The following is a 13,962-nucleotide window of genomic DNA, read 5'->3' as shown; positions in this document are numbered from 1 at the left end:
TGTCCAGTGTTTTTCCATCTCTGTGGGGCTGAACAGACTTCACAAGGTATTTAAGCCATTTATCTCCACTTGCTTCTGCTCTCTGAGAATCCAGCATGCACTCTGCCCTCTGGGTTTCTTTGGAAGAGCCCTTCCCTTACTCTGCAGCTACCTGTATAACCCCTCCCCCACCCAAACCCTTTCACTGTGGAAAGCGAATGCAGCTGTTCTTTCTCCCTATCCCATTAGCGGGTCAGCATGAGCTCCACGTGAATCTCCCGCCGTCCCCAGTCAGTCTCATCCTTTATCATGTTATTGCTCATCTTTTTTTTTTTTTTTTTTTTTTTTTTTTGAGGTAGGTCTCACTCTGGCCCAGGTTGACCTGGAATTAACTATGTAGTCTCAGGGTGGCCTTGAACTCACGGCAATCCTCTACCTCTGCTTCCCGAGTACTGGGATTAAAGGCGTGCATCACCACGCCCGGCTCTCATCTCTTGCTTTTAAAGTGTCTCCCTGTTTCAAGATCTCCCCTCTCATTTGTCCTGCTCTATGGAACCTGCTAGGATGTTTCAAAGCACAAAGCTGAGGTACATGTACTGGAGTGCATTAGAACAATCCCTTTTAAGGCTCCAGTATCACATGTCTTTCCTGGTCCTTAGTCCACAATTTCACTCCTTATTTTTCCGTGTGTTTCTCTCACCAGTCTGTGATGAAATTCATCTATGTCACGAAATTTGCTTATTCCTCAGTTTAGAATGGGACATCTACCACTGGACACAGTCATAGTAGAAATTTATAGTTCATCTGCATGCTCAAAACTATAGAAGGGTCAGGTGTGTTGTCACACACCTTTAATCCCAGAACTCAGGAGGCAGCAGTAGTAGGACTGCTATGAGTTCAAGGCCAGCCTGGGCTATATAGGGAATTTCAGGTTAGCACTCAGGAGGAAGGAAGGGTAAGGAGGATTACTGCGAGTTTGAGGCCAGCCTGGATTACATAGTGAGTTTCAAGTAGGGCTGGACTGGAATGAAACTTTGTTTCAAAAATCCAACCAACTGTGCTGGATGTGGTGGCACACACCTTTAATCTCAGCACTCGGGAGGCAGCGGTAGGAGGATCACCATGAGTTCAAGGCCACCCTGAGAATACCTAGTGAATTCCAGGTCAGCCTGGGCTAGAGTAAGACCCTACCTTGAGCGGAGAGGAGAGGGGGAGGAACCAACCAACCAACAAAAACAAACTATTGAAGGAGCTTCTATGTGTCTGGTAGGAAGGTTTGCTCTGAGAACAGAAATGAGCAAAACCAGATGTGGTTGTATTTTGTGAACTAAAGAAATACAATCTGTCAAGGACCTTGGGGCAAATGTCCTCTGCTTCCAAATCATAAATGGATTTGGGAGGCAAATTTTTCCACTGTTCCTCTTCCCACCCATTCTGTTTCTCCTGTGCCTATGGCCTCTGTGGGGCAGTGAGGACAAAGTAGGGTACAGAACAAGGCTGTGTGGCTTGCAAATTATTATGAGGACATTACCAACCTCATGAGCATCATAGGGACAGATGCTGAGAGGTTGCAAGCCCAGGGCAGGGCAGGGCAGGGCAGGGCAGAGGGGCATTATACTTTACAAAGCTATTTAAAATATCTTATTTATTTGAAGGGGTGGGGGTTGGGAGACTGGGAGCACCAGGGCATCTAGCTACTGCAAATCAAACCCAGGTCCTTAGGCTTTGCAGGCCAATGTCTTACCGCTCAGCCATCTCTCCAGCCCTACAAAGCTATTTAAAGGATAATGAACACCTTCCTGCATTACATCTTTACTTCCTTATCAATATAGTAGTACCCACAACTGTAGTAAGAAACGTGTATTATTTGTGGAAACTAAGGCTAATTAATTTGATTTCAAGAGTTTCAATTTCCGCTGTTGTAATACGTGGTTAGAAATAATGTTACTGGCCAAGCGTGGTGGCTCACACTTTTAATCCCAGCACTAGAGGCAGAGGTAGAAGAATGGTAGTGAGACCCTGAGACTACATAGTGAATTCCAGGTCAGCATGGGCTAGAGTGAAAAAAGAAAAAAAGGAGGAGTATGCATCCTTGTCTATGAAGGCATCTGATGTTCTTGAAGAAATGCTAAGGGTAGTTCACCACTCTCATGGCCAGCAAAGGTGCTCTAGGTGGGCCTAGAACCAAACTTGTCTCCCAGTCTTCCTAGTATTTTCCTCCTTCTATTCCCCGGATCATTGTAGGACAGGGCAGATGCCATCTTTAAGGCAGGAGGGTCAAGAGTTAGAGGTCCGCCTGAGACCCTGTCAAACCCCATCTGCTGTTTGTTTGTCAGGCAGTCTGTGTCCCTGCAAACTTCATCTGCTCAGAACTCCAAGACCGGCCAGCGCGCCTGTGGCTCCAGAGGCGGCGGGGCACGCATCACCCACGAGCCGACACCCGGCTGCGGGTAGCTTCCGGCGCCCTCGAGTCCCGCTCCGACCCCCGTGCGGTGTCCGGAAGCGCGGCGACGGAGGAGAGCCCAGCGAGGGCCAGACCTCCCGCCAACCCGGGCCCAGGGAGGCGGCCAGGCTACGCCCCGCGCACGCGCGCCGGAGCCCGGGTCACGTGACGTGGGCGGCGCCCGGCGCGCGAGAGGGAAGCTGCTGCCGCGGGGGAGGCGGCCGCCGCGGGAGCTGTGGCGGCGACTGCAGCAGCATGGCCGCGCTCTACGGGGGTGTCGAGGGGTGAGTCCGACCCGACGCTGGCGCCCGGAGCGGGCGGCGTGGCCGTCCCGGCCGGGGTGCGTGGGAGGTAGCGGCGCAAGTGGGTGGGCGGCGGCTTCGCGCCCCTGCGGGGCCTGCGCCGCGAGGGTCGTGTGCACGCGCAGCGGAGCCGCGCGCCCCGCAGACACCCCACGCCCGGCTCGGCCCCACCCGAGGCCCTTTGTATTTCCCGGCGGGGCCACGCCCCTTTCTGCCGGGAACTGCGCCCCCGCGGCGCCCCGCGGGCAGAGCCGCGCGGTGGGTTTCCCGGGTCTTATCTCTGAGAGTTTGCTGAACAGGTGTCCGGTGGGAAGTTGCCCGGCGCGCTGGGAAGTGGGCCCGAGGCCGAAGCTGCGGGGCCAGCGTGTTTCTAGAGGAAAACCGCGGGCGGGCTGACAGCTGCCAGCCTGAGCGCTTGTCCTCATGCCCGAGAACCCGCCGTCGCTGTCAGCACAACAGGCCTCTCCTTTTGGATTTAACCCTCTGTTCTTGCATTTTCCCTGCCCAGAAGCTTGTCCTTTGGGCTTTTGTAGTAGCTCTGCTCCCAGGCACGGCCATGACTGGTAAAGGTCTGGCCTTTAGTTGCCACATGTGTGAAGACAAGAATGTGCAAGATGATTGCTTACCTTGCAAGCCTCCTGCCAGGGACACATTCTGTAAATCTGGGTGTGTCAAACTAGGACCTGCTAGAAGGTGGGTGTAACCCAGAGCACTTTACTTTTCAATCTGAGGTTGGAGTCACTTTACTGGCAGGCTCTGCTCACTGCTAACGATTTAGTCTTTGAGTGGTTAAGATGGATCTCCTCAGTCCTGTGTTTGTACACTTACAAACAAAAAACAACTTCCTACAGGTAACTTTGTTGCCTTTAAATTTTATCAGCGGGTCTTCAGTGTCCTAAGACTTTCTAAAAGGTACTAGTTACTGATCAGTAGGGCACATACATTCCACCATGTCTCTCAACTGCCATTTTCCCCACGATTCAGCTTTGGAGGGTTGGTTCGTTTGCATATATATATATATATATATATATATATATATATATATATGTAATAACCCCCTTCCCACAGTTCCGTCAGCATTTCTCACAGGGTACCTGGAAGACTGTGGCAGTTGGAGCTGGATCTTGGAAGCATCTGTTCGCTATTGTGAGAGGAGTGGAGACACATGCTGTTCTCCCCCACTGTGTTTACCATGGGGTGCTTGAGCCATGATCTGGGCTAGTAAGCTAGATAGCCAATTTGGAGCTTGAGCTAGTGGAGCCCACGATCTGCTGAGAAACAGACAGTAGACAACTGAAATGTCCCCTTGATACAGAGAACACTGATAGCTGGAGGGCTTAGTGTGTTTGTGTGTGTGGGTTTTGGGGTGACAGGAGGCCATATCAGAGAAATTTTAAGGTCCATGTGATGAATAAGGTCTTGCGAATAAGGAGGACACTGCAGGGGGCTCTGAGCTAGAACTCCCCCCACCATCACACCACTTCTGTTTCCATAGCACAGCAGATGCAAAACCAGTTAGTTGTGGGTTGAGTGAGCAAAACCAGTTGTGGGTTGAGTGATGGGCTGAAGCTGTCTGCCTCAGGCTGGGCTCTCCTGCCACAGGAATGCACAAGCTTAGCTCCATCTGCAGGTTTTTCTGAACAAGACTGATTGTCCTCTTGTGTTCTGCAGGGGAGGCACGCGGTCCAAGGTTCTTTTACTGTCAGAGGATGGGCAGATCCTGGCAGAAGCAGATGGACTGAGCACAAACCACTGGGTAAAAGCTACTGTGGGGCCCCATGGGGCTTGGTTTTGATTTTATGTTCTGTAATTCTTACTGAAATGGTGGCTGGGGCTCCTTGTGGCTGGAAGGGCAACCCAGGTTCTGCAGGCCTTTGTAACTCCCCCTTCCCTTTTGGGGCCAGCTGATTGGGACAGACAAGTGTGTGGAGAGGATCAACGAGATGGTGAACAGAGCCAAGCGGAAAGCAGGGGTGGATCCTCTGGTACCTCTGAGGAGTTTGGTGAGTCCAGTGGAGCCTGGGCATTAAGCCAGCAACAATTCTGAGGTGGGTGGTCAGTGTGAACTGGATGTGTTTGATGACTATGTTCAGGTCCAGGTTCTTGCTGTCAAAATTTATGATCATGCCCATTCTCATAGCTTCATTGGCCACTTATAGACTGTGAGTATATTGCAGGAGCACAGGGCTCCAGAGAACCATTTGTGTCTTGATTTGAATCTCAGCTTTGTCACTCATTAAGCCTCAGCTTTCTCATTTAGAAAATGTGAATACTAAGAGTTGCTGAGAAAGTAAAATAACCTGAATTATTCTAACATGGTCAACACAGAGTCAGATCTTCCACCTGGGTTGCTGTGGCTCTGGCTACTCCCTGGACATGCAAGAGGCATGTGCAGACACAGCCAAATCTTTATGTATGTCAAACCAGACATACCTCTCAACCTCTCTTCATCTTGCTTCTCTGCCTGATTGTTCTAAGCACTGTGTCTTCCAAATATGCCACTGCTAAGTCCCACTTTTCCGTTTGTCCCTCGTCTATGCAGGTAGGGGCTGGATGGGCAGGGTATGGTCTCATGTGGTGAACAGGAGCTGGCGAAGGAGGGAATTGAGAAAAGGACTGGGGCTCTGCCAGCTCCATTGCTCCTCTGCTTACCTTGTTCCTCTCCCTCATGGCCTAGGGTCTGTCCCTGAGTGGAGGGGAGCAGGAGGATGCGGTGAGGATCCTGATGGAGGAGCTGAGGGACCGATTTCCATACCTGAGTGAAAGCTATTTAATCACCACTGATGCTGCTGGCTCGATTGCCACAGCCACGCCCGATGGTGAGGAGGTGGAGGGAGCTGTAAGGCTGAGAACTGGTTTTCTTGGCAGGAAAGCTTCTTAGAGAGCTGGCGGAAGCTGTGTTGCATGGACTGGGGAGATAGCTCAGTGGTTAAAAGCACTTGCTTGCAAAGCCTGCTGGCCTGCATTCAGTTCTTTAGTGCTCAAGCAAAATTGGATGCACAGAGTGGCAAATGTGTCTGGAGTTTGTTTGCAGTGACAAAAGGTCTTAGTGTGCCCATTCTCTCTCTCTCTCAAAAAAAAAAAAAGTTGTGTGCAAATATATAAAAGGCAGCTGCTTTCACATTCCCCCAACTCTCCTTTCTTGAGCATAATTCCTTGCTTAGATCAAGGTCCAGGAGACAGAGGCAGGAGGGCAGGAAAGGTGCCTGGCTAGGAACTAAGAATAAGACTTCACTGCAGAAGCCCTGAGGGTGTGCCAGAATCTAGGGGCACTAAGGAGAAAGTGGATGATTCTGTAATAGCCTAAGAGTGCTGTCATCATAACATTGGTGTTTAAATCTGGGCAAGTAGGGTTCCATCCCAGCACTGCAAAACAAGTCAAAACTGAATCCTGGACTGGAGAGATGGCTCAGAGATTAAGTGCATTTCCTGCACAAACATGAGTGCCTCAGGGAACCTGAAACTTCCAGAATATAAATCTTCAGATCCCACATATCAGGTACCTGTAACTTCTGCCCTGCAAAAGGGGAGCAGAGGCCCCAGGTTTGTGAAAAATAAGTTGGCATGTGTACGAGACTGCAGCTTAAAATGCGAAAGTAGAAGAGCAATAGAGCAGGACAAAGTTTTGCCAGCCGCTACAAGTGGGCGCCCTCTGCTGCAAGCATGAAGCTCTGCAGGAGCACATGTGCATGAGTACACTAAGTACACTAAAACACACACCCTGGCATCTCACCTGGCACGGTGGCATTTGTCTGTGATCCCAGCACTCAGAGGCAAGAGGATTACTGGAAGTTTGAGGTTAACCTGTTGGCTACATAGCTACAGGCTAGCCATGGTTATTTAGCAAGACAGTGTCTTACTGGGGATATGGTTCAGCCCTTAAAAAGAGTGCTTGCCACCTAAAGAGGGTCTCTTGGGCCACTGCCAAGTTTGACTCCCTGGGACCCACGTTTAAAAAAAAAAAAAAGCTGGTGTGGTGCTACATGCCTTTAGCCCCAGCACTCAGAAGGTTGAGGTGTAGGAGTTTTGCTATAAGTTTGAGGCCAGCCTGGGGCTGCAGAGTGAATTCCAGGTCAGCCTGAGCTAGGGTGAGATCCTGCCTCAAAAAAATAAGGAAGAAAATCTGGACATGGATCCATGCATGTTTTTCTCCCTAGTTCTGGGTGGGGAACACTTGGAGAGTCACTGGGATTCATTGATGGCTCTGGGTTGAGGGCGAGACCCCAATCTCAAGGAAATATGTGGATGAGCAGTAAGAAGACACCCAATGTTCTGTGGCCTCTGAAAGCATGTGCATGGGGTGTGCATCTGCACATACCTGTGCCTACCATATACAGGCACACAGAAAAAATGGAAGCTCAGCTTGTTTGGCAGCTCTCTGGTTTGGAGAATTCATGGGTGGAAAGTCTTTTAGTTTTGGTTTTCTCATTAGAAATGCGAATAGTCATGTGCCTGTTTTCCAGTGCTGATGATCAAAATGATGCAAGATTTTGGGGTTCAGGAGGGGTCCCCCAAATTTATGAACCCAAGTTTTGGGTCCTATCCTACCTTTAACAAAGAATTGATGAAGACAGACTCAAGAAGGATAAATTAAGTTTACTTAGGGAGAAATCACAAATTGTAGGGTTTCTTTAAGGGGAATTGGGATCTAGGTAGAAGGTGTAGAGCAGAGTCTGAAGCACGTGGAAGTAAGAGACACACACTTGTGTGGAAGGCACAGCATAGCCTGTGAGATTCATTTAAGAGAGATGGTAGGCATAGAGTCATAAACACATGAAAGATAGAATCTACCTGCTTATGAGGGAGATTTAGAAGGAATACCCATAGTACCCACCCTGAGTTTCCCCATGGAAGAAAGTGAAGAGGGAAAATGGTGGTGAGTTAAGGAAGAAGAGAAAATATCAAAGCAGAGACCAAGAAATTTGGAGGCAAAATAAGTAGTAGAGTTCCACTCATGGTTACTTCAAGTTTAGAGAAATTACACAGGTAGCAGGCCTAGAGTTAGAGAAAGCACCCACATGGTGGATCTGGAGTGCCAGGGAAATGTGCATGTGGTACATTCAGAGACCAGAGGAAAATCATACATGTAATTAAAGTGAGAAGTTACCCCAAACTATAAAGTAGAGGCAAGCAGAAAAACCACCCAGACCAAGAAGCATGGTACTGCTCTCCCCCACCCCCGGCTAGGCTTGGTGTGGGGGGAGCCGGACTCACATGTATCCCTGTGACCAGGGTGAGGAAAGGCAGGCAGACTAGAAAACAGCGTGGACAGGCCTCTACAGGTGATTGAAGTGGATTCCTTTCGTCAGTAAAGCCCATATGGCAGGGAGCCACATTTGCTAGAGGAGGTGCCGATTCATATTCCCATATTCCACTGTCTATGGAGAAGGGTTCCCTGTGACCAAGTTTCTCTGAAACCTGGTCCTTCCTCAGGCTGGAAGCTAGTTGTGCTGTTTTCTTGGGGAGGCTGGGTGGTGATCCTTTGCCTGGGGGACTGGTTTCTCCCATCTTCCTCAATGTCCCCTGCTGACCTCCCTCTGCTGTCTTCTCCCCAGGTGGGATCGTGCTTATTTCAGGGACAGGCTCCAACTGTAGGCTTATCAACCCCGATGGCTCTGAGAGTGGCTGTGGTGGCTGGGGCCACATGATGGGAGACGAGGGCTCAGGTGAGTGCTTCCCTCCCTCCCTGCCTGCTGAAGCCCCTAGGGACTAGCCCAAATGCATGATGGTGGTTGGCACCTCACAGAACTGCCCATCTTGCTCCTCAGCAGTGTCTTGAACCCACAATTCAGACTTATGTCTCAGCACAGCAGTGTGGCTTACATTTGTTGGTTTTTGGAGACCTTAGGGAATGGTTGAAACAGAAGGGTAAGGCTGTAGCTGCTGGTGGGAAGGGGTGTGGAAACATCTCTCACGTTCATCTCTTTTGGTGCAGCATGTGTACATTTCTATAGGGCCTTTGGGTTCCGCTTATGCTGTGACTGCTGGTGTGTGTGACAACTGCCTGACTTTGTCTTTGAGTGGGAGTTTGTTTGACTTAGGCTTACCTGTTCGGTCTCCCCCTCCAGCTTTCCCTTATGTGGGTCAGTCAGATACAATGTGAGTAAAAGCCTCCTCCCTCCCACGGCTGGGAACCAGGAAACCTAATTTGCAGTAAGCCCCAGCTGACCACTGACCCAACCTCTGCTTGAGTGTCCTTCCTGGTGAGGGGACTCCCTCTGAGACTGGCAACTTCTTCACTCTCTGCTCCTGGCAGCCTACTGGATCGCACACCAGGCCGTGAAAATAGTGTTTGATTCCATTGACAACCTAGAGGCAGCTCCTCATGATATTGGCTATGTGAAGCAGGCCATGTTCAACTACTTTCAGGTATTTCCCAACCCCCGTGAGCATGCATGTCTGGGCCAGGGTGGGCTGGATCTGTGAGGTGAAGTTGGAGAAGGTAAAGACAGGGTTCAGAGTGGTATGGGCAATGCATTCTAGAGGGGTTATGAGGAAGGGTGTTGGCATCCTGAAATTGCTGGCTGAGGAGAGCAGATAGCATTATGAACAAGGATAAAAAGGAAGGGGAGGTTGGCACAAAGGATATAGGTAGGATCTGTGAAAGTGCTTTGGAGCCTGCCCTGCTTTCTGGCCTGCATGAGTTGGGCAAAGGCAGCCTGCTCCCATGCACTGGGAATTTACATCTTTGTTTGGCTTAACTCCAGGGGCAGAAGTGAAAGATGGGAGGGGTGGAAAGGAGAGAAGGAAGATCTGTTTGTTTGGGGCCTCAGCTGGGCCATCTTTCTGTCCAGCTGTTTAGGCAAGGAAGATTAAGGTGCTAGATGGGAGGGCCTGTCTTCTCACGGCTGAGGGATTGTGATTAAAATGGAGCAGGGAAGGACCAGGGTCAAGGGAGAAAGCACTTGAGTAGTACGAGATATGGGGTGCAGTGAAGCTACTGGTCAATGCAGTTGGCTGTGAACTCCACTAGCATTCCTGGTGTGACCTCTTAGAAACTAGTTCCTTTTACAGAATTGCCAGCAAGGCTGAGACTGTATAAAATTAGTATGTTCCTGGTTCGTTGGTAATTAGAAAAGTTAAGGTCAACTAAATTTGGGAGAAATTAATCTACTTATCCCCTTCTTGGTTGTACTTTAAACTTACCAGCATTTGGTCTGCTTATGTGTGTTGTGACTCAAAGAGAGTTTCAGCATGCAATAGTCTTTAGATTCTTCCAACTGAAGAATTCCTTACAAGAGTTCCTTAAGGAACTGCATAACCTCTTTAAATTGAAAACAATGAGATCAATGTTGGACAAACAAAACTTCTCAAATGAGAAATCTCAAATTGCTACATGTGGTGGAGGAAAAAACTACCTCAAACTTGTTTATCCAAAAAGACATCAGGAAGGCCAGCATGGTTGAGACTTGGTGTTTCTTTGTTATCAATACTTGTCCTGTGCCCTCTGTCTCTCTCAGGTGCCAGATCGGCTAGGAATCCTCACCCACTTGTATAGGGACTTTGATAAATGCACATTTGCTGGGTTTTGCCGGAAAATTGCAGAAGGTACTGGTGGTGGTCAGGGCTATATCTGGCTTTGTTCCCCAAAGTTGTGTCTGATTAAGGGACAGGGTGAAGTGAAGGTAGGTCTGGACACTGTGTCCCTTTCAGCAAGTGACCAACCTCAATGTTCTGCCCTCACCTTGGTGGGGAGGGCCAGGGCGAAGGCCAAAGGCAGACTTGTGCTCACAGTGATGATGTTTCTCTCCCTAATGGCCATAGTGCTTGTGTAACCTACAGGCCTGGATTTGAGAACCTTATGAAGCCATTGTCCTTTGGACAAGTCTATACCTTTAAAGGAAAAAATTTATTTATTTGAGCAAGAGATTCGATGGGTGTGCCAAGGCCTCCTACCACTGCAAATCAACTCCAGATACATGCACCACTTTATGCAATTGGCTTTACAAGGAAGTTCTTTAACTGCTATTTCCCCAGCCATCCCCCCCCCTTTTTTTTAATTTGAGAGAGAATGGGTATGCCAAGGCCTCTTGCTGCTGCAAACCAACTCCATACATGCATCACAGTGTGCATCTGGCTTTATGTGGGCATTGGGGAATTGAATTCAGTCCTGCAGGTTTTGTAAGCAAGCACCTGTAACCTCCCTTTAAAACCATTTACACCAGAGAATGAGGGGTTGAAAGAACATATTTCGTGGGCTCAGGAGAAGCTGAACATGGGGTCTATGTTTCTGTACCTAGCTTCCTCACTGCAAGCCCCACTCCCCCTTAGCAAGGGCATGTTTATCCTAGAACTGAGAACTCCAGCACCCAGCCAGGACAGGAAAGGGGTAGACTGCTGAAGTGCTGGGGAACCAAGAGGGAGCTTCATCTTAGGCAGAGTCCCAAGTCCATGGGGCCAAGATTCAGGGATGACACAGTAACGTCCTACAAGTGTCTTTATGCTCTTGCCCCGATGACAGGGTACTTTGGGGGAAGGCCTCTTCCTAGGGCATGGTGGGCTACCTCCATGGAGGGAAAGATGTCTGGGATACAGGGAGAGGGGTGGTGGAAAGCCTTGCTTTACTGCATGTAGGGGACAGCCCATCCAGACAGGGACTTCACTAGCTCTAGGTGCTCCTGAACTTGCCACCCTACCTCTGGGAGTGAGTGGTCCAAGGCAGGCTGCCCCTGTATCTTCCCACCTTCTTCCTTCTCCCTGCCCAGGTGCACAGCAGGGAGACCCCCTTTCCCGGTACATCTTCAGGAAGGCTGGGGAGATGTTGGGCAGACATGTCGTAGCAGTGTTGCCGGAGATTGACCCGGTGAGTTGAGGTGGGACAGGATAGTGGGCAGTAGCTTGGCCAGGTTTGATCCTTACCATTGGATTACAGTACTGTCATATCACATCCTGCTATGTCATCACACTATGAGCAAACTGCATACCACAAGTCCTTTGATAGGGTACCACCCCTCTTTTTTCACTTTATTTATTGGAAAGGGAGGGAGGGAGGGGCAGGTAGAGAAAATGGGCATGCCAGGGCCTCTAGTCACTGCACATGAACTCCACATGAATATGCCACCTTGTACATCTGGCTTATGTGGGTCCTAGGGAATCAAACCCAGGTCTTGAGGCTTTACAGGCCTTAACCACTAAGCCATCTCTCCAGCCCAGTACCTCTTTTGACTGACCTGTCCACTGTATCTGATGTAGTATTTTAGTGTACTGTGCTGTACTGTCCATCCCTTCCACCCTCCATAGTTTAATCTTTCCCTTTGCTACCTTGTCTTTATTCTTGTTTTCCTCCCTGATCTTTCTTGAGTCCACCTTCTATTTCCTGGCTAGAGGGAAAGTATCTGGAGTGGAAGGCATTGAGAGGCTGGGTTGGTCACAGCATCCACTTTCTGCCCTCTGCCCAGGTCTTGTTCCAAGGGGAGATTGGCCTCCCTATTCTGTGTGTGGGCTCCGTGTGGAAGAGCTGGGAGCTGCTGAAGGAAGGTGAGTCTGGCTTGGGGGAGGGCAGGGATAATGGCTGTAAAAGAGTGGACCTGGGACCTACACCCTGAGTGAGGCCTGGGCTGAGGCTCCAGGCTTTCCTCCTGCCTTGAATCCCCCCCCCCCCCCCACTGTGTCCCATCTAGCTTCCTTGAGCTCTCCTTGGTGCTGGAAATTGATCCTAGAGTGCATACATGCTAACCCTGGGCTTTACTATTGAGCTACACCCCAGCTCCTCAAACCCTGAAAAGATGTCCTGTTCTAAATGATATAACAAATAACCACTAAAAAAATTAAAGTCTGGGGCTGGAGAGATGACTTAGAGGTTAAGGTGCTTGCCTGAAAAGCCTAAGTTTGATTTCCCAGGACCTATGTAAGCCAGATGCACAAGGTGGCGCATGCACCTGGAGTTCTTTTGCAATGGCTGGAGGCCCTGGTACACCCATTGTCTCTGTGTGTCTGCCTGCCTTTATCTCTCAAATAAGTTAAAAAAAAAATAAAATCCAGTTGGACATGGTGACACATACCTTTAATCCCAGCACTTGGGAGGCAGAGGTAGGTGGATCGTATCATTTTGAGTTTGAGGCTACCCTGAGACTACATAGTGAATTCCAGGTCACTCTGGGCTAGAGAACAAGACCCTACTTTGGGGGAAAAAAAAAAGTCTAACTTGGAGCTTCAGCCAGCATATGATCCCCCTGTGGTTACATCGCTAGGCACTGCCATTATTGGAAGATAAGCATGGCAAAATAGTAATGCCAGCCAGTGGCACGCCTTCTGCGACTCTGAAATGGTGAAAGGGTCTCCACTGGACCCCCATCTCACATCATCTGCTCTGGAACTGAGAAGAAGGCAGGGCCTTCTGGCTGCTGGCGCCAAGATCCACACCAGCCCTGATATTGGGGGTTTGGTATTTGGGCCCCTTTAGCATCTCCACTAAAGTGCTTGGCATGTGTGTTCTGGCCTTCCCCACTGGTCCCCATACAAGCTGCTGACCTCTGCTCATGCCGCCCTTGTGTGCTTCCCTCCAGGCTTCCTTCTGGCGCTGACCCACGGCCGAGAGCTGCAGGCACAGAACTCCTTCTCCAGCTTTACCCTGATGAAGCTGAGGCACTCCTCTGCGCTGGGGGGCGCCAGCCTGGGGGCCAGGCACATTGGCCATGTCCTCCCCATGGACTACAGTGTCAACGCCATTGCCTTCTACTCCTACACATTCTCCTAGGGGCTGGTCCTGCCCCACTGTGCCAAGCCTAGTGGACATTGGGTGCTGGGAGGAGTCTTTTCTTTTAAAAAAATACATAGAGAAAAAAATAAATGCACTTTACTCACTCTTTGGTTCTCAAGCCCTCTTGCTCTTCACATCCTTGGCACCTCTAGCAGTTATCCCAGTGAGCATGGGAATGTTTTTTCCAGGGTGAGGTGTGACATAAAGCTCTGCCCCAGGGGCTTGGTCTATGACCTGCATGTACTCAATAATTCTCTTGGACAGATGGCTTACCTGTGCTGCCCAATGCCTATCATCACACCACCCATGCTGTGTGGCTGCCAGAAACCTGTGACCTGAATTGGTACACATGGTAGAACTCAGTGCCTCCCATGAGTGCTCTGAGGTCTTATTACCCTCTCTTGAGACTCTCAATAGGCTTTAGGAGATGGTAAGATTCTCATCAGAATTTTACCTTATTGGATTTGGTTACTGGAGGTGAGCAGGACATTTGGTAGTTTCTGTGAGTGAATTCTGAAGTATAAAATTTATGAAACTTG

The 13,962-nt window shown here is 49.7% G+C and overlaps 1 protein-coding gene across 2 annotated transcripts; it reads left to right on the top strand.

Moving 5' to 3' along the window:
* The first annotated feature begins 2,613 nt into the window (after positions 1 to 2,613).
* On the top strand, positions 2,614 to 13,527 carry Nagk (N-acetylglucosamine kinase). 2 transcript variants are annotated; one of them, XM_004668307.2, is made up of 10 exons: positions 2,614 to 2,706; positions 4,396 to 4,480; positions 4,629 to 4,727; positions 5,402 to 5,543; positions 8,280 to 8,390; positions 8,981 to 9,093; positions 10,185 to 10,272; positions 11,430 to 11,527; positions 12,123 to 12,201; positions 13,230 to 13,527. In XM_004668307.2, the coding sequence occupies exons 1-10, from the start codon at positions 2,678 to 2,680 to the stop codon at positions 13,418 to 13,420; spliced, it is 1,035 nt and encodes a 344-aa protein (XP_004668364.1). In that variant the 5' UTR covers positions 2,614 to 2,677; the 3' UTR covers positions 13,421 to 13,527. The 2 variants fall into 2 exon arrangements, with proteins under 2 accessions (XP_004668364.1, XP_045008447.1); XM_045152512.1 differs by lacking the exon at positions 2,614 to 2,706 and adding an exon at positions 3,035 to 3,417.
* The last annotated feature ends 435 nt before the right edge of the window (positions 13,528 to 13,962 follow it).

Source organism: Jaculus jaculus, chromosome 6, assembly GCF_020740685.1.
Source record: "Jaculus jaculus isolate mJacJac1 chromosome 6, mJacJac1.mat.Y.cur, whole genome shotgun sequence".
Classification (NCBI taxonomy): Eukaryota; Metazoa; Chordata; class Mammalia; order Rodentia; family Dipodidae; genus Jaculus; species Jaculus jaculus.
The sequence above is the reverse complement of the archived record's forward strand: the minus strand, read 5'-3'. Positions and strand labels throughout refer to the sequence as shown.